This window comes from Schistocerca gregaria, chromosome X (assembly GCF_023897955.1).
Source record: "Schistocerca gregaria isolate iqSchGreg1 chromosome X, iqSchGreg1.2, whole genome shotgun sequence".
Classification (NCBI taxonomy): domain Eukaryota; kingdom Metazoa; phylum Arthropoda; class Insecta; order Orthoptera; family Acrididae; genus Schistocerca; species Schistocerca gregaria.
Window position 1 is genome coordinate 626,907,777 of NC_064931.1, and position 19,110 is coordinate 626,926,886.

The 19,110-nt window shown below is 45.2% G+C and overlaps 1 protein-coding gene across 1 annotated transcript in view; it reads right to left on the reverse strand.

Moving 5' to 3' along the window:
• Positions 1-19,110, reverse strand: part of LOC126297875 (uncharacterized) — a 314,410-nt gene that overhangs the window by 67,299 nt on the left and 228,001 nt on the right. The window contains exon 2 of the mRNA XM_049989166.1: positions 18,201-18,235. Coding sequence (XP_049845123.1) covers positions 18,201-18,234 — 34 coding nt within the window. The 5' untranslated portion in view covers position 18,235. The remainder of the gene's footprint in view (positions 1-18,200; positions 18,236-19,110) is intronic.

Consider the following 19,110-nt stretch of genomic DNA (forward strand, 5'->3'; position numbering starts at 1 on the left):
AGTAGTGTGCCGAGTGGGATTAGCCGAGCGGTCTAGGGCGCTGCACTGTGAGGCTGGTCCCGGCGGAGGTTCGAGTCCCCCCTCGGGCATCGGTGTGTGTGTTTGTTGTTAGGATGATTTAGGTTAAGTAGTGTGTAAGCTTAGGGACTGATGACCTTAGCAGTTAAATCCCATAGGACCTAACACACATTCGAACATTTTGAAAAGTAGTGGTACGAAATTTTTATCTAAATTTGGAATCGCCAAATTTTTGTCATTACTAATTCTGTAACTATTCTCAGCATTGTAAAAACTTTTTCTCCGGTTAACTTCACTAACCCTGAAAGAATCACCGGTTTAGTTATCCCGCGTTTATTCTCCAGTTAGGCGTTATTACGTGTTGGTACAACGCGTTTTCCGCACCATTTCGAAAACAAAACTTAAGCGACTACCAACCAGGGACTGTACAACTGGCCCTTAGTAGTGTAGCATTCAGGCAAAAATTTTCTGTCAAAATTTCATGTTCTTTGGTAACTCAGAAGATAATACACCCCTGGAAATTGAAATAAGAACACCGTGAATTCATTGTCCCAGGAAGGGGAAACTTTATTGACACATTCCTGGGGTCAGATACATCACATGATCACACTGACAGAACTACAGGCACATAGACACAGGCAACAGAGCATGCACGATGTCGGCACTAGTACAGTGTATATCCACCTTTCGCAGCAATGCAGACTGCTATTCTCCCATGGAGACGATCGCAGAGATGCTGGATGTAGTCCTGTGGAACGGCTTGCCATGCCATTTCCACCTGGCGCCTCAGTTGGACCAGCGTTCGTGCTGGACGTGCAGACCGCGTGAGACGACGCTTCATCCAGTCCCAAACATGCTCAATGGGGGACAGATCCGGAGATCTTGCTGGCCAGGGTAGTTGACTTACACCTTCTAGAGCACGTTGGGTGGCACGGGATACATGCGGACGTGCATTGTCCTGTTGGAACAGCAAGTTCCCTTGCCGGTCTAGGAATGGTAGAACGATGGGTTCGATGACGGTTTGGATGTACCGTGCACTATTCAGTGTCCCCTCGACGATCACCAGAGGTGTACGGCCAGTGTAGGAGATCGCTCCCCACACCATGATGCCGGGTGTTGGCCCTATGTGCCTCGGTCGTATGCAGTCCTGATTGTGGCGCTCACCTGCACGGCGCCAAACACGCATACGACCATCATTGGCACCAAGGCAGAAGCGACTCTCATCGCTGAAGACGACACGTCTCCATTCGTCCCTCCATTCACGCCTGTCGCGACACCACTGGAGGCGGGCTGCACGATGTTGGGGCGTGAGCGGAAGACGGCCTAACGGTGTGCGGGACCGTAGCCCATATTCATGGAGACGGTTGCGAATGGTCCTCGCCGATACCCCACTGGCGACAACATCGATGTACTGTGGAGACCTCACGCCCCACGTGTTGAGCAATTCGGCGGTTCGTCCACCCGGCCTCCCGCATGCCCACTATACGCCATCGCTCAAAGTCCGTCAACTGCACATACGGTTCACGTCCACGCTGTCGCGGCATGCTACCAGTGTTAAAGACTGCGATGGAGCTCCGTATTCCACGGCAAACTGGCTGACACTGACGGCGGCGGTGCACAAATGCTGCGCAGCTAACGCTATTCGACGGCCAACACCGCGGTTCCTGGTGTGTCCGCTGTGCCGTGCGTGTGATCATTGCTTGTACAGCCCTCTCGCAGTGTCCGGAGCAAGTATGGTGGGTCCGACACACCTGTGTCAATATGTTCTTTTTTCCATTTCCAGGAGTGTATGTAAACTTTCTAACCTGTTATTCCTGTTAGTTGTTATTTCCACTCTGGTAGTCTAAATCTACGGATTTCGCTAATAATTATATCAACGCTTATCAGTCGTACATCCAGTCAACCACATAAACAAACAGCGATTGTATTCACCTGTTCGAGTTTATTCGGCTCAGCTCATATAGCCCCTTTTGTCTCCGGAAACTTTTTATTTGTAGATGCGACGTAGATTCCCCTGGCAGAGGCAACACGTGTATTATGCACACATTCAAAAACCATCTTATGATTCGTTCAGGAATTAACTTAGAATGTGTTCAGAAATGTTCAAAAATCATCAGAGATGCATTTCAAAATAATATGAATAATCGATAGATCAATGGGCGCAGGATGCTAGGCGCTTTGTGAAACAAGGTTTTTTTTCTTCAAGAATGTGAATTTGGCTCCCCCTGAAATTGCCGCCCGTGGCAGATGCTCCGGTTTGTTCTCCCCTCCCCCCATCCCCGCCCTCCAAAACTAATCGCAGGAAAGGCAGAGGCCAGACTGATACTCACTGGAAGAATCTTCAGGAAAAGTAGTCCTCGAACAAAGGAAGTAGCTTAAAAAACCATAGCTCGACCATTACTTGAATATTGTTCGTCAGTATGGTGTATGTACCAAATAGGATTGATAGCAGAAATATAGGAGATCCCAAGAGGACCAGTGCGTCTCGTTACAGGTTCATTTAGTAAGCATGAAAGAGTCGCGGAGTAGCCGGCCGGTGTGGCCGTGCGGTTCTAGTCGCTTCAGTCTGATACCGCGTGACCGCTACGGTCGCAGTTCCGAATCCTGCCTCGGACATGGATGTGTGTGATGTCTTTAGGTAACTTGAAACAGAAGATATCAGTCGAATGGAGTGGCCTGCCTGTTCTCTAGACCTAAACCCCACCGAGCACGTCTGGGATGCTCTCGGTCGACGTATCGCTGCACGTCTTCAAACCCCTACGACACTTCAGGAGCTCTGAGAGGCACTGGTGCAAGAATGGGAGGCTATACCCAAGCAGCTGCTCGAAAACCTGATCCAGAGTATGCCAACCCATTGTGCGGCCTGTGTACGTGTGCATGGTGATCATATCAGAATTTTGATGTCGGGGTACATGGGCAGGGACCTCATCTCGTGGTCGTGCGGTAGCGTTCGCGCTTCCCACGCCCGGGTTCCCGCGTTCGATTCCCGGCGTGGTCAGGGATTTTCTCTGCCTCGTGATGGCTGGGTGTTGTGTGATGTCCTTAGGTTATTTAGGTTTAAGTAGTTCTAAGTTCTAGGGGACTGATGACCATAGATGTTAAGTCCCATAGTGCTCAGAGCCAGTTGAACACGGGCAGGAAGCAGTGGCGTTTTGTAGCACATGTGTTTCGGGACGGTTTTCTCAGCTTATCACCAATACTGTGGACTTACAGATCTGTGTCGTGTGTGTTCCCTATGCGCCTATGCTGTTAGCACCAGTTTTGTGTAGTGCCACATTGTGTGGCACCACATTCTGTAATAATCCTTAATTTATGTGAATGAGTGTATATCCTGAATAAGTAATCTGTTTCCACCAGGGCCAGTCTCCTATACATATGTCAGAAATGGTGCAGGCATGGTTTTCAGAAAAGGATGAGATTTATATTTTCTATTGGCCTTCTTCTGCACCAGACCTAAACCTTATTGAAAACGTACGGGCAAAAATGAAACAGATCATGCGACAAAACTGGCATGATTCCGCGCTGGGAACCCATAATTACGCTTGGAACGTCACGCTAGCTGCATGGTAGGAGGTTGCAGAAAATGAGAGATTTATTGCCCACCTCATGTACTCCATTCATCGCAGACTGCAGACAGTCATTAAAGTTGGAGGTCTTTGTACGGGATATTGAGTGGTAAAGAACCATATGCTGTTCCATTCTGAGGATCGAAAATATCCTATTGAAACCGTGAACTGTCCTTTCTATTAATTAATTTATTTCTACGAATTAACCAAATTAACGGAATAACGCAAAAACTTGGCACTAAGCCAGACACGAGCCTAACGTTGTATCCAGGCAGTTGCCTACTAGAACGTCGATTATGTCACTGAGCTACATTTTCTTTACTTTGGGCCTCGAACCTCCTCTTGCAGCCCACGTTTCGCCCTCCATTCTCACCATTTCTGCTGGGCTTCAATGTCGATGAAATCAACTTCAATGGCGTGCACGTTCCTGGTGTTAGTTCTTTAGCTGGCTAACTCAAGCAACTTTTCTTTCTCTTCGGGGAAACCGTATATACACCAGTTCTTGGAATCAAAGAATAATTTTGTTCTTCTGAGTTAAAATGAAAAATCTAAGTTACTCATGAAGGCGAAATGTAATAATGTTCATACGTATTTAGGAAAAAGCGATGATTTAGGCTGTTTTAACTGAGAAAAATCGTGAAGGTTAATATCTATCTGGATTTAAAACAACAGTTAAATTTCTGAGTACATTCTGCTGATATTTAGGATGCTTCTTTAAATAAAAATTATCTTCATTAGCGTATTTTATGTTTTCTTCTATGTTTATATTTTTATTCGTAATTGTATATTATACGAGAGATATTTGGAAAGTAGGGTCCCATCGGTCGGTAAATGGGAAGAATTGTGAAAATCAAAAATATCTTATTTGCACCAATTTGTACACCTTCCAGCTACTTCTCTACACAATCGCCGCTCCGACTTAGACATTTGTCGTAGCGTTATACCAACTCTCCAATACCCTCATCATAGAAGGCAGCCGCCTGTGGTTTCCGCCAATTCTCTATGCCGGTCTGCAGCTCGTTGTCTGTGCAAAAATGTTGTTTTCATAGCTAGCGGTTCATTTGAGCAGAGATGAAACCCAGGGGGAGCCAATTACGGGCTGTACTGCAGGTGACCAAACACTCCCCGACGAAAACGCTGCAGGAGCATCTTCATTGCCCCTGCAGAGTGTGACCGTGAATTCTCATGAAGAAGGAAACACATTACAGTTATGTTATGTGGGCTGCATGAAATCAGGCGAAATCTCTCAGGAGCCCTCGTACTTGGTGGGAGACTGTTGCTCTAGACGTCCTAACGTGCTCACTGTAGGCTGAGAACTGAAAACAGCGACGTGACGCTATCGACGGTCATACTAGAGACACTGCCCAACACATATGTGAAAAGCTGGTTTACATTCAGTTTACTGTCACGGTTCTAAAATATCTTTAATGGATAAGCATAAGCTTGTGAATAATCACATCCCAAAATTTTACAAAAATTCAATCGACAGGCCATCTGGACATGCAGATTTCTTGCTTGGAGACTCGATGATCGCAGCTTCATATAATAATCTCTAAAAGTCCGGAATTGTCAACCTGATTTATTGTAGTTGGGATATTGTGCACGAAGTCATCTTTAGCTGTCTCATCTATGGTCGGTTCGGAGTAGAGGTGGGTGTAGTACTGGACGACGTATTTCTTTATATTCCGTTGTTCAGTAAAATCTTTACAATGTGCGTCTCTGAGTGTGTTTTGACGATCTTCTGTGTGCCTCATTACTTTCTCTAAGAGTATGGTATGTCGATGCGCGTTCGTGCTCGATATCATTACTGTTGTGTGCACATACTCGCTTTCAGTCTATAAACTCCCGAATCAGCAGTGTCATCTTGGCTCTGAAACGTTTCACAGTGAGGAAGTTGTCTGTGAGCTTTGCCGGTTTCTTATACAACTCGCTCAGCCAGGTAAAGTACGAGATTCCAGGGTGTTCCGTCTCCAGCAAGCTTTGTTGCGAGTTTATTGCATAATGGAATTTCGTATTTGGTGTTTGGCATACAGGGTACACCATATTACGCGCTCAAGATACCTCGAGAGCGTCTGAAGGCGTTTCACGGATCTATTGCTTCAGTTCATCATCATCTAGCAGTGATACTGTTATTATTCCCGTCGTCAGTTGTTATGATGACAGGTAGCCATTGCTAAATGGAAACATATATTGAGGTTTCGCAGTGAAGTCCGTAAGGAGCTGACTGTATAGTCTGTATCTACAACGACTGAAATAGTTAGAAGTCGTTGGTAAAAAATAATATATATATAGCATATGTGAGTGGAGGCTTTCTCGGCGAATTTCATATATGAAGCCTTTGTGACCGACGATATCCCGACACTTCGCCTGAAGATGATGGAGACGCATTCTATCGAAACGTTGCTACGAGACGACGACGCTACTCGGCTGAAAACCCGCGAAGACTTCATATGTAATATATATTGTATTAACTTATGTTAGAGGCTTCTTCACATGCTGCATACATATAATTACAAACATATCTAGAGAGGCATTACTTATGCCATACTTGACTAAGCGCCTTGTTAGAGGTTGCTTCCTATCAGCTGAAGGCTATGCCACATTCCTAGTTGACGTCCCGAGCAAGAGTGGACTAGAGCTCGTTAGATAATTGTCAGAACCCGTGGAGCGGCGCTAGTCGCGACTCGCGAGTCCAGCGATATCTATTACAGACCGCGGTCGATATCTGCAACCCCTAACAAGTGTGGTATCGAACGTTGATACCACGGATACATTTAGTTGCCGTACCTGCGTCCTTAGTATGTTCTCTGCGGAATGTGTTGAACCGTTAAGTGGTATACACAGTGGTCGGAAAAATTAAGAAGCAAAAACTGGCAAACCACGCCGCTTTGTGTGAAGTCTTTGCTGATGTACAGGTATAGTGCATCCAGTCTACTGACAGATACACCATTCACATACAAGTAACCTCGAGCATTTAGGCACAAGTGAAGCCAAGTATCCTTGAACTCTAAACCATCCGTTAAAACTAGTAACTTTTGGGAAAGATTAAAGTTTGGTCACTGATCTCCTTTGTCAGTATTCAGTTAATACATCCACCTACAATTATGTTGGATCTGACATCTGTTAAAAGGTTCACAACTCCCTCGTTAAACAATTCCCTATGGCCACGTTTACCATTGGTACCTGCCGGAGCAATATGTTGACCAAATGCAGATCGCTAAGTAGTGCCATGACTCCTCTGCCACTTTTCAGTAAGCCAGCCGGAGTGACCGAGCGGTTCTATGCGCTTCCGTCTGGAACCGCGCGACTGGGACGGTCGCAGGTGCGAATCCTGCCTCGGGCGTGGATGTGTGTGATGTCCTTAGGTTAGTTAGGTTTAAGTAGTTCTAAGTTCTAGGGGACTGATGACCTCAGATGTTAAGTCCCATAGTGCTCAGAGTCAAAAATGGTTCAAATGGCTCTGAGCACTATGGGACTTAACATCTTAGGTCATCAGTCCCCTAGAACTTAGAACTACTTAAACCTATCTAATCTAAGGACATCACACAACACCCAGCCATCACGAGGCAGAGAAAATCCCTGACCCCGCCGGGAATCGTACCCGGAAACCCGGGCGTGGGAAGCGATGTTCAGAGTCATTTGAACCACTTTTCAGTGTCGTTTTTGCTGTATATGCCATTTCCTCGTCGAATAAAATTCGACAGTCATTGACAGTATTAAGAATGTCGTCGTACCAAGCGATTTGGGGCCCACGAGAAATACTACCCTTGCAACGAACTTGTGACATCACGGTAGTCAGTTTCTCCGCCACACATCGCGAACGCTCGTCTACGTGCAGGGCCAACGGGAAATCAATACGTACCTGAAAAGGTACGCACTAAGGGTCTTAAATTTCTCGTGTGATATCAGCAGCTTACATGCATTTAAACTAGCTGTCAAGAATTATTAAACTCGTCTATAATAGTTACTCGCTTCCTGCCGGAGACGGCTGCTGGCACTCGTAAGGCTCATAGGTCACGAGCTGTGACGTACGTGCACGGCCTGTCTTTCTCGTGACCCTCGAAGGGATTTCGATTATCCTCGTCGCTCTTGAAGCATTGCTACCTCCATCTCACAAGGGAACCTCCCCATCGTACCCCCCTCAGATTTAGTTATAAGTTGGCACAGTGGATAGGCCTTGAAGAACTGAACACAGATCAATCGAGAAAACAGGAAGAAGTTGTGTGGAACTATGAAAAAATAAGCAAAATATACAAAGTGAGTAGTCCATGCGCAAGATAGGCAACATCAAGGCTAATCTGAGGTTAGGAGCGCTGTGGTCCCGTGGTTAGCGAGAGCAGCTGCGGAACGAGAGGTCCTTGGTTCAAGTCTTCCCTCGAATGAAAAGTTTACCTTCTTTATTTTCGCAGTTATGATTTGTCCGTTCGTTCATTGACGTCTCTGTTCAGTGTAATAAGTTTAGTGTCTGTGTTTTGCGACCGCATCGCAAAACCGTGCGATTAGTAGGCGAAAGGACGTGCCTCTCCAATGGGAACAGAAAACATTTGATCGCAGGGTCATAGGTCAAACGATTCCTCCACAGGAAAACACGTCTGATATATTGTATATGACACTGGTGACGGCATGTGCGTCACATGACAGGAATATGTTGTCGACCCACCTAACTTGTACACTTGGCGAATGGGTAAAAAGATTCTTCTACCTTGCCCGATTTAGGTTTTCTATTGGATGTGATAATCATTCCCAAAAAAGAGATGAAAACTTAAGAGTGTGTCACATAAACTGAAAATAAAAAATTAAACGTTTTACTCGAGGGAACACTTGAACCACGGACCTCTTGTTTCGCAGCTGCTCACGCTAACCACGGGACCACGGCGCTTGATGTTGCCTATCTTTAGCATGGTCTACTCAGTTTGTACATTTTGTTTATTTTTTTTCATAGTTCCACACAACTTCTTCCTGTTTTCTCGATTGATCAGTGTTCAGGTTTTTAAGGTCTAACCACTGTGCCAACTTATAACTAAATCTGAGGGGGGTGCGATGGGGAGGTTCCCTTGTCAGCAGCATAACTATCTACTGAAGCATTGTTACGTCCATGTAAGCGGCTTAGGGGTAATCTTTCAGGCATCTCCAGTGTGGGCAATGTATCTGTTGTCTTCTTCGGTATCCTTTACGCCACTACTTTCCTCATCAGCTGTAATTTCTTCTCTGAAGACTGAATTTCATGATCGCATCGTTTCCTGATTTATCTTTTCGGTTCTTCAGATTTTGGTTGCGGATTTCCCTGTCACTGATATTTCCTTCCAAGCCATCATTGGTACTTTTATTCCCATCTTCAGATTGTTCATTGATGAAAAAAAGTTTCTGAACTCTGTTTATTATAAGAATAAAACTGATGTAAACATTACGCAATATATTCTTTCGCGTTTGATTGAATCTCATTGGATTTCGTTTCACGACGAGCGGAAGCTAAGCTGTGTCCAGTACAGTCAAGTACGATCACAGGGATACGTTTTATGCCGTCGTACACGCACACAGCATCATCATCATATTCATCTTTTAAGACTGATTATGCCTTTCAGCGTTCAGTCTGGAGCATAGTCCCCCTTATAAAATTCCTCCATGATTCCCTATTCAGTGCTAACATTAGTGCCTCTTCGGATGTTAAGCCCATTACTTCAAAATCATTCTTAACCGAATCAAGGTACCTTCTCCTTGGTCTACCCCGACACCTCCTACCCTCTACTGCTGAACCCATGAGTCTCTTGGGTAACCTTGCTTCTCCCATGCGTGTAACATGACCCCACCATCTAAGCCTGTTCATCCTGATGCTGCATCTATAGAGTTAATTCCCAGTTTTTCTTTGATTTCCTCATTGTGGACACCCTCCTGCCATTGTTCCCATCTACTAGTACCTGCAATCATCCTAACTACTTTCATATCCGTAACCTCAACCTAATTGATAAGGTAACCTGAATCCACCCAGCTTTCGCTCCCATACAACAAAGTTGGTCGAAAGATTGAACGGTGCACAGATAACTTAGTCTCGGTGCTGACTTCCTTCTTGCAGAAGAGAGTAGATCGTAGCTGAGCGCTCACTGCATTAGCTTTGCTACACCTCGCTTCCAGTTCTTTCACTATGTTGCCATCCTGTGAGAATATGCATCCTAAGTACTTGAAACCGTCCACTTGTTCTAACTTTGTTCCTCCTATTTGGCACTCAGTCCGTTTATATCTCTTTCTCGCTGACATTACTTTTGTTTTGGAGATGCTAATCTTCATACCATAGTCCTTACATTTCTGATCTAGCTCTGAAATATTACTTTGCAAACTTTCAATAGAATCTGCCATCACAACTAAGTCATCCGCATATGCACACGCACATAGACGGAGCGATAATGCGGGACAACGGCTTTACCGACGCATTAAACTTGGACAGTACTGGCTAGCCAGCTGCTCCCAACCAACTTACAATGATGTGAGCAGTTGCACTTCAGACATAAAAAGAGACGCGCAAACAAACAATACAGCTTCGAATGTCTTTTTATTTTTAAAGAGAATGAAATGATATTCGGCAAAACTCGAGAACTACCTCACGCTTTTTAGGTGACCAGACGCAAAGCATAAAATGCTCTCGTTCTCACCTAACATGGTATTCTAATTACGAACAAGGGTGATGAAAATTCCTAACTTAGACGCAAGGTAATTTTTCTGAATGAGCTATGTAAGATGCAAAAGCATACTGCAGGGATTTCACTGAAGCCACTGAAGGTATTAATTAGTCAGTCGCCTGGTAATCTCTTAGCTCCTTCCTTATCCGAATCCGAGAACTAGATTTCAGTTCTGGAAGTGTCGTCTCTACGGTGATAACTAGTCGATCAACAAGAGAATCCAAGAAGCCACCCAGGCGCTGCATTTTGTCCTCTTCTTTCATGACGTGCCGTTCTATATCCCATCAGCGTGAAATATGAAAAAGCTGCGTGTGGTTAGTTCCAGTATGTCTGGCAGCTTCCAGTCTCGTTATTTCTCTGGTCGAAACCTTAACTTGGCTCCAGACTAATTTTAGTGTGTGCATATTGTAATGGTACAGTCGCAAATGTAAAAATCCAGCACTTGTATGGTGAGCTCGATGCTCTGATAATGATTGTTTTTCGTGTTTTTACTCTTTATCACTCTGGTTCGTGTGAGACTACATCTGTGGTATAAAACAATGGACATAGTCCATATAAAGAGTATTTGGTTTTTCATTTTTGCCCTAAAAATTAAATTGTTATGTTTTCTTAATATAAGCTACGTTGATTAACAATCTTTCATAAAATGTCGATAATTAAGAATTTATATTTGAAACGAAAACAGGAATTTCGCTTGCAATATGTAGTTAGAACGGAAGAAAGTACGAGCGAGACGAGATTTGAACCAACGCTGCAGATGCTGCAGTGAAAGCAGCTATCAGCTACGCTACCGATTCCGCTAAACGTCCACCGCGCGCTGGTGTTTCAACTGTATCAAATACGGTGTCTTGAAAACTTCAAAGCCGATTTTTTGCAGTAAATTTCTCGGCATTTTTAACCGTGTTCCACATGCTTGTTCCACAGGAAGCAGCCTCAGCCGTTTTCATACAGCGCATTAACAGCGCGACAGTCAAAGCACAACAGTACAGAGACTGCGACTGTACACGAGTTTTTGAAATAAAAACTATCATAGCTAAAGCGTGTTTAAGAAAAACTTTGATGGCTGTTAATACATTAGAATAGCCTAAAGCTTTGTTTAATGTAACTTAGCAATAATACACTCCTGGAAATTGAAATAAGAACACTGTGAATTCATTGTCCCAAGAAGGGGAAACTTTATTGACACATTCCTGGGATCAGATACATCACATGATCACACTGACACAACCGTAGGAACATAGACACAGGCAACAGAGCATGCACAATGTCGGCACTAGTACAGTGTATATCCACCTTTCGCAGCAATGCAGGCTGCTATTCACCCATGGAGACGATCGTACAGATGCTGGATGTAGTCCTGTGGAACGGCTTGCCATGCCATTTCCACCTGGCGCCTCAGTTGGACCAGCGTTCGTGCTGGACGTGCAGACCGCGTGAGACGACGCTTCAGCCAGTCCCAAACATGCTCAATGGGGGACAGATCCGGAGATCTTGCTGGCCAGGGTAGTTGACTTACACCTTCTAGAGCACGTTGGGTGGCACGGGATACATGCGGACGTGCATTGTCCTGTTGGAACAGCAAGTTTCCTTGCCGGTCTAGGAATGGTAGAACGATGGGTTCGATGACGGTTTGGATGTACCGTGCACTATTCAGTGTCCCCTCGACGATCACCAGAGGTGTACGGCCAGTGTAGGAGATCGCTCCCCACACCATGATGCCGGGTGTTGGCCCTGTGTGCCTCGGTCGTATGCAGTCCTGATTGTGGCGCTCACCTGCACGGCGCCAAACACACATACGACCATCATTGGCACCAAGGCCGAAGCGACTCTCATCGCTGAAGACGACACGTCTCCATTCGTCCCTCCATTCACGCCTGTCGCGACACCACTGGAGGCGGGCTGCACGATGTTGGGGCGTGAGCGGAAGACGGCCTAACGGTGTGCGGGACCGTAGCCCAGCTTCATGGAGACGGTTGCGAATGGTCCTCGCCGATACTCCAGGAGCAACAGTGTCCCTAATTTGCTGGGAAGTGGCGGTGCGGTCCCCTACGGCACTGCGTACGATCCTACGGTCTTGGCGTGTATCCGTGCGTCGCTGCGGTCCGGTCCCAGGTCGACGGGCACGTGCACCTTCCGCCGACCACTGGCGACAACATCGATGTACTGTGGAGACCTCACGCCCCACGTGTTGAGCAATTCGGCGGTACGTCCACCCGGCCTCCCGCATGCCCACTATACGCCCTCGCTCAAAGTCCGTCAACTGCACATACGGTTCACGTCCACGCTGTCGCGGCATGTTACCAGTGTTAAAGACTGCGATGGAGCTCCGTATGCCACGGCAAACTGGCTGACACTGACGGCGGCGATGCACAAATGCTGCGCAGCTAGCGCCATTCGACGGCCAACACCGCGGTTCTTGGTGTGTCCGCTGTGCCGTGCGTGTGATCATTGCTTGTACAGCCCTCTCGCAGTGTTCGGAGCAAGTATGGTGGGTCTGACACACCGGTGTCAATGTGTTCTTTTTTCCATTTCCAGGAGTGTATATCTAATAAACAAGGAGGACCTACTTCCAAGAGCGTAATAACGCCAGCGTGCGTGTGCTACGGCTTCTGACCATCATCGAGTTTGTGTTTGCTTACATCAGCTTTATTCTAATGACGAACGGAGTATAGTACCACAAGAGCTGCAAGTGAAGTACTAGAACACGTCAAATCACAGCTATGTGGAACTCGATGCAGCTCAGTTACTTATAGTCGTTGGTCTCTGACGGTAGTTTTGGCCATGTATCACATGCAGTTTTGGTCGTATTGCTTGGAATGGCGGGTTCGCAATTCTGTGTACTGGCACTCCCTACTCGGGTAGCCAGCAGTTTGTTCCAGTCACGTTATTCGTTAGTACGAGGTTCGGTCTGTGTCGCGCCATCCGGCTGGGAAACGTCTACGGTCGCCACTGGAGAGCCGGCAAGCGTTTCCGAATATGTAGCTGTACCTCAGGGGCGCCCAAGACCTCGGATCGCGAGCCGTGCCCCGGCACGAGTGCCATGGCGCTCAGCCTGGCTTCACATTTCCCTTATCGCCACGGCCAGCTGTCTGAGCGTGAGGAGGCGGAACAGGAGGAGACTGCGAACGCGCTGCACTTAAATGGCAATGCAGTCGCACTGCATACGACTTAGTTTTATATTTCATATTTCTCAACAACATAGGTCACAAAGAAAGGTCACAAAGAAAACAAATTTTCAGCATTATTTAATTATTTTTGGCGCGCTATAGTACAAGCTGTCGAACTACAGGCAGATACACATAATTCCATAAATTTTCGCACACAGGTTACCACACAATCGTGACTGACACGGGAAAGGGGGGACACTGATCCTGTAAGGCGAGGCGGTTGGAGAGTTGCTGTCCATAGCTTCCTGGTATGAAGTAAACGCGCTTTTAACATGCCAGTTTTTTAACCGATCAATTTTAACTATGACGCCTTGTTTGTTGTGGGTAACAGCGTTTTATTTCGAGAAGGCTGAGTCCCTGTTTTCCATTTCAGGGCTTAAATGTTTTACTGACGTATGTACACCTGAATATGTGATTTGAAATCACGAAACCTGGACAGTTTTTACTTAAAACGATTTTTCTTTAAAATGTAAATTACATTGCAGATCAATCAGTTACATCTGCTCATGCACAGAGAGAATTTCATCTGAAGTGCCCAACCGTCTCAAAAACAGATCTAGGATTGTGGCAAGGTCCTCAAAACATTTAGAAAACTACTTTGTACTTCTTTGAACGCTACAATGAATTCTTCAAACCTCTTGTTTTCCTTAACGCCAGTGTGCTTAGGGAACTGGATTGTTTACAACATAACTTTTCCTTTCTACAATGCGACTTTCTTTTTAAATTCATCGCCACAAAATCAGAAATAAGTGGCCCCTTACCTTGCAGTGTCTTACTGTGGGCAGTATAGAGTCAAGTCTTCTTAAAATCGATACCTGTAATCCATTCCGGATGTTCTCATTTTCGCTCCTGCATTCCTTTCTCCTTAAACAATTCAACAACAGCGGGATTTAAATCGAAAAATCGTTAAAGGCATGCTTCTTGGCTTAACCAATGTGTTTTGCATTAATATATAGGATGTTTCCGTAAGAGCGTGCAAAAATTTAACAGGACATAGAGAATGCTGCACTGAATAGTTCGAGGTAGAGCAACCTGGAAATACAGGATTGAGATGGTTGCGGACGTCCACACTGAAGTTAGGAAGTGAACGAGGTAGAGAACATGGGGTCGGTCACGTTCGAACCGAATGCTGTATTGGAAGGATAGGTCCTATACCATGGCCTGCGCAGTTGTGAGATATTTATGTCACTGAAAGTAAAATACTCTCTGACAACTTTCTGAAGATGATTTGTTTTTTTTTAATTACACCTACATTTATGCTTCGAAAGCCCTCTGACAATGTGGGCGGGGTGTATTTTGGTACCACAGTCTTTTTCCCCCTTCCCTGCCACCTGTGTGAAAGATGCGTCGGAATAATAACAGTCGGCAAGCCTACGTATGAGCTCAAATTTCTGTTTTCCCTGCCGTGGTCATTGTTCCTTCAAATGTTCGAAAATCGGTAGTGCGAAGGTATATCATTTCTTTCATACGAGGAGAGGGTGCAAAAGTTCCCTCCCACATTCTATCAATTTTCAACAAACTCACTGTTTGATCGAAAGTATCCAGAGACCTATTAGCAGACATTAATAGAGTGTGTATCTACGGTTCACCCTTATGACAGCTTGAACACTGCTGGGGACACTTTCAGCGAGGTTTCTGAACATCTATGGAGAAATGACAGTCCATTATTCCTCAAGAGCCGAAACCAGATAAGATAGCGATGATGGCCACTGGGGTCTGAAGCGAGATGTTCTACTGGGCTCAGATCAGGACTCTGGGCAGGGCAATATATTTCAGTAATGTTATTGCCCTCTAAGCATAGTCTACGCTGATCTCATTGACAGGGTGCACTACCTTGCTGGTAAAATCATCGTCTCCGAACCGTTCTTCTGCTGTACGCAGTACACAAACTGTAAAATATGTTCATATCGCTCCGCATTTAGCGTAATAAGGGGAACACACCCCAACCACTTAAACATCTCCATACATTAACACCACGTCATCTGTACTTCACTGTTGACAATACATATTAGAGATGATGATTGGTTTGTGGGGCGCTCAACTGCGCGTTATCAGCGCCTGTACCAAGTCCCAATTTTTACACAACCCTATTTTTTCACACAGTCCGATCTAGCCACTGTCACAAATGATGATGATGAGGACGAAATGATGAGGACAACACAACACCCAGTTCCCAGGCAGAGCAAATCCCCAACCCAGCCGGGAATCGAACCCGGAACCCTGTGATCCAGAGGCAGCAACGCTAGCCACGAAACCATGAGCTGCGGACCACACACTGCCCTACCTTTTTACCTCATTCCTTTTTAACTCCCTATGTATAGTCACTATGCTAGCTGAACTCTTGGTAGCACCTTGGAACTCACGAGTGATTCATTCCGCTGATCTCACTGAATTTTTTACAACCACGCTCCGCAATGCTCGACGGTTCCTGTCTGTCAGTACCTGATGGTCAAGGCCAGCTGTGGTAGTTCCTTCAATTTCCACTTCATAATCAGATCACCAGTAGTCGGCTTTGGCAACTTGGAAAGTGTTGAAGTCGCGCGGGATTTGCCGAGCGGTCTCAGGCGCTGCAGTCATGGACTGTGCGGCTGATCCCGGCGGAGGTTCGAGTCCTCCCTCGGGCATGGGTGTGTGTGTTTATCCTTAGGATAATTTAGGTTGAGTAGTGTGTAAGGTTAGGGACTGATGACCTTAGCACTTAAGTCCCATAAGATTTCGCACATATTTGAACGTTTTTGAAAGTGTTGAAATGTTCCTGATGGCTGTTTTACTTACGTGATATCCAGTGACTATTCCATGTTCGAAGTCATTCAACTTTCTTGACCGACCCATTCTGCTGTTACTGCTTCTCTACCGATAAAACTCCCTGTCTCCTATTATACCAGCTGGTCCCCGCTCTCGTAACACGTAGTGAACAATTCAGCATTAATTAGGGGTTTCTGGATACTTTTGAAAGGATAGCCGCTGGTGAAAAACATTCCACGTTCCACATTTCAGTTGGTATACTAGGATTTTGCCAACCACTGATGGACCATATAGTCAATGAATTGTGTTCTTTTTTTTGTACCTACCTTCATGGGAAACACTCTGTCCCTTAACCCTGCTTTGTAGACGCGAACTTGGAAGTAGCGTACCATTTCCAGGCTGGACAAAGCTCCCCCCCCTCCCCCGCACTACCACTCCCAGCAACTGAGCAACAGAAACCGATTCTGGCGTTCGCTGTAGACCAGACGACAAGTCGATGGTCGAGTCCAGGAATGACATTTTACAATGGGAAATCTTACAAAACGTAATTACATTTAAACTTCTTAATCATTTCGATATGTTGACTTTGACATACTTTCTCTGTAGCCAGCAAAACAAGTCACATGTCTTGTTTCGTAATAACTCCACATTATAAGTGAAAGCTCATGATAAGTGGTCATGAACAGCCTGAAAGTATGTTGCAGGCAAGGTTGTGTTGAGAACAAAATGATAAGAAAAAAATCATTACGTTGTGCCATTTCTGAGCTATTTACCATTGAAGTTAGCCAATTAAGACGATGCGCATGCAAATTCGAGCACTTGCATGCACTAACATGTGGTTATGTGCAAACATGCTTTGGTCCTTGAGTTGCCACTTGTTCAAGTGGTAATTATATGTTCAAATGTGCCTTTTTGGGAAGTGGTAATGTGAGCTATGTGAAAAAGAGCTGCATTTATTCAGTTTGAGAAAACTAAACGAAGAACAAATTTGGCAACACTGCCTCCGCTACGGTCGCAGGTTCGAATCCTGCCTCGGGCATGGATGTGTGTGATGTCCTTAGGTTAGTTAGGTTTAAGTAGTTGTAAGTTCTAGGGGACTGATGACCTCAGATGTTAAGTCAGATAGTGCTCAGAGCCATTTGGGTGTCTAAGGGACGCTGTGTTCTCGGAATGCTATACAACAATTCAAGCAAATAACGTTAGTAGTTTTATTTCTATAAAGCAGATTGACAATACTTAACTTTAATGCACAAAGGTGTCGCAAGCGATGGGCGACATGTAACATAAATCCAAGTCCTTGCTATACACAATGTTCAAACACAAGTCTATCACACAGTTTATGGGTCACTAGTAACTGTTCTCGTAGCACTCGCTGCTAGGCCATGCTAACACTCTGCGAATACTGTCCACTAATGTCCAGCCGAGGCTGCCACGAACGGCGCTTATATTCACTTCTTGGTTCAAATGGCTCTGAGCACTATGGGACTCAACATCTGAGGTCATCAGTCCCCTAGAACTTAGAACTATTTAAACCGAACTAACCTAAGGACACTACACACATCCATGCCCGAGGCAAGATTCGAACCTGCGACCGTAGGGGTGGCGCGGTTCCAGACTGAAGCGCCTAGAACCGCTCGGATTCACTTCTTGCAGAGATCGCTCCTGTCGTCGCACGGTCCTTGTCAGCCGGCTATTGGCTGACGTCGCTGCACCGCCTTCTTTAGTCTTGCGTTTTTCCTCTTAGTTCTGCCGCTTGTAGTTACGCCAGAACACGGCAGGCTGCTTGAATCTGCGCGCGCAATAACCTGATTGACTAACTTCACTGCTAAATAACTCGGAAACGGCGCAACGTATCGATTTTTTTTTTAAATTCTTTCTCAATACAACCTCCTCAGAACATCGTTACAAGGTTTTCAGACTATTTCTGACCTCCCTGTATAAGCGAAATTGCTATTTACACTTTCGGGAGATGCTTATTGCTACAAAAGAAGAATAAATATAGTGCAATTGATTATAAGCTGCAAAACACTTACTTTGGTGCCCTTCTTGAAGAGTTCCGTCACCCATCCTGTAAATAAATAAATAACTGATCAGTGTATTACATTGTCAGAACATGCATTTAGTACACGTTAAAATGTTCATAGCAGGAGCTAGGGTGACTAATCAATCTTCACTGTCGACAAGAAGTTAAATGTAGAAGAAAATCCATGTTCAAGTGAAACACAAGAGTTGCAGTCATGGAAAATGCACAGTTACGCTATTCATACTACATTCACCTAGAAGAATATTGGTATGAGCGTGTGTTGTCAACACTGTTCTTCTCGCAGGTCACGAGACTTATTTACCAAGTTCCTTATCATTGTTACTAATTATTATATGCAAACGTCAATGCTACTCCCTTAATATAGCTTTGCAAATAGCTGAAGAGGTCTCATTATAAACATTTTGTTTCATAAACTCTTTACGATAAAATGTTGCATCAAATAAGTACTCAGATAGCATCACTTCCCCCCTGATCAACTCAGTGTGCTGGAATATGACAGAGGGAACAGTTATAGTAACGCGAATAGAAAGAAAAACTACTTTTGTGCTTGAGCTCTTCTCGAGAACAAAACCCTGCTGATCTCAACGTTTCCATTTAACAGACGGTTCGCCATCGACAGGGGTTTAAACAACTACTCCGTAAAGTAACGTCCACCCCTGTAACTCAGAAATCAATGTCACAGAAATGAAAAACTGGCAGACAGAAGAGGACTTGCAGTAACTGTTATTAAATCCCACACCAACAACGTTTACCCACCATATGGCGCACTTGAGCGGATTTTTTTTTTTTTTAATGAGGTCGTTCCTGTGTTCGGTAATCATCAGAATCACATGATGTTAACCGGCGACTTTGATTATGTTATCAGCCCAAGATATCAGACACCGAATTTCAATAAATCT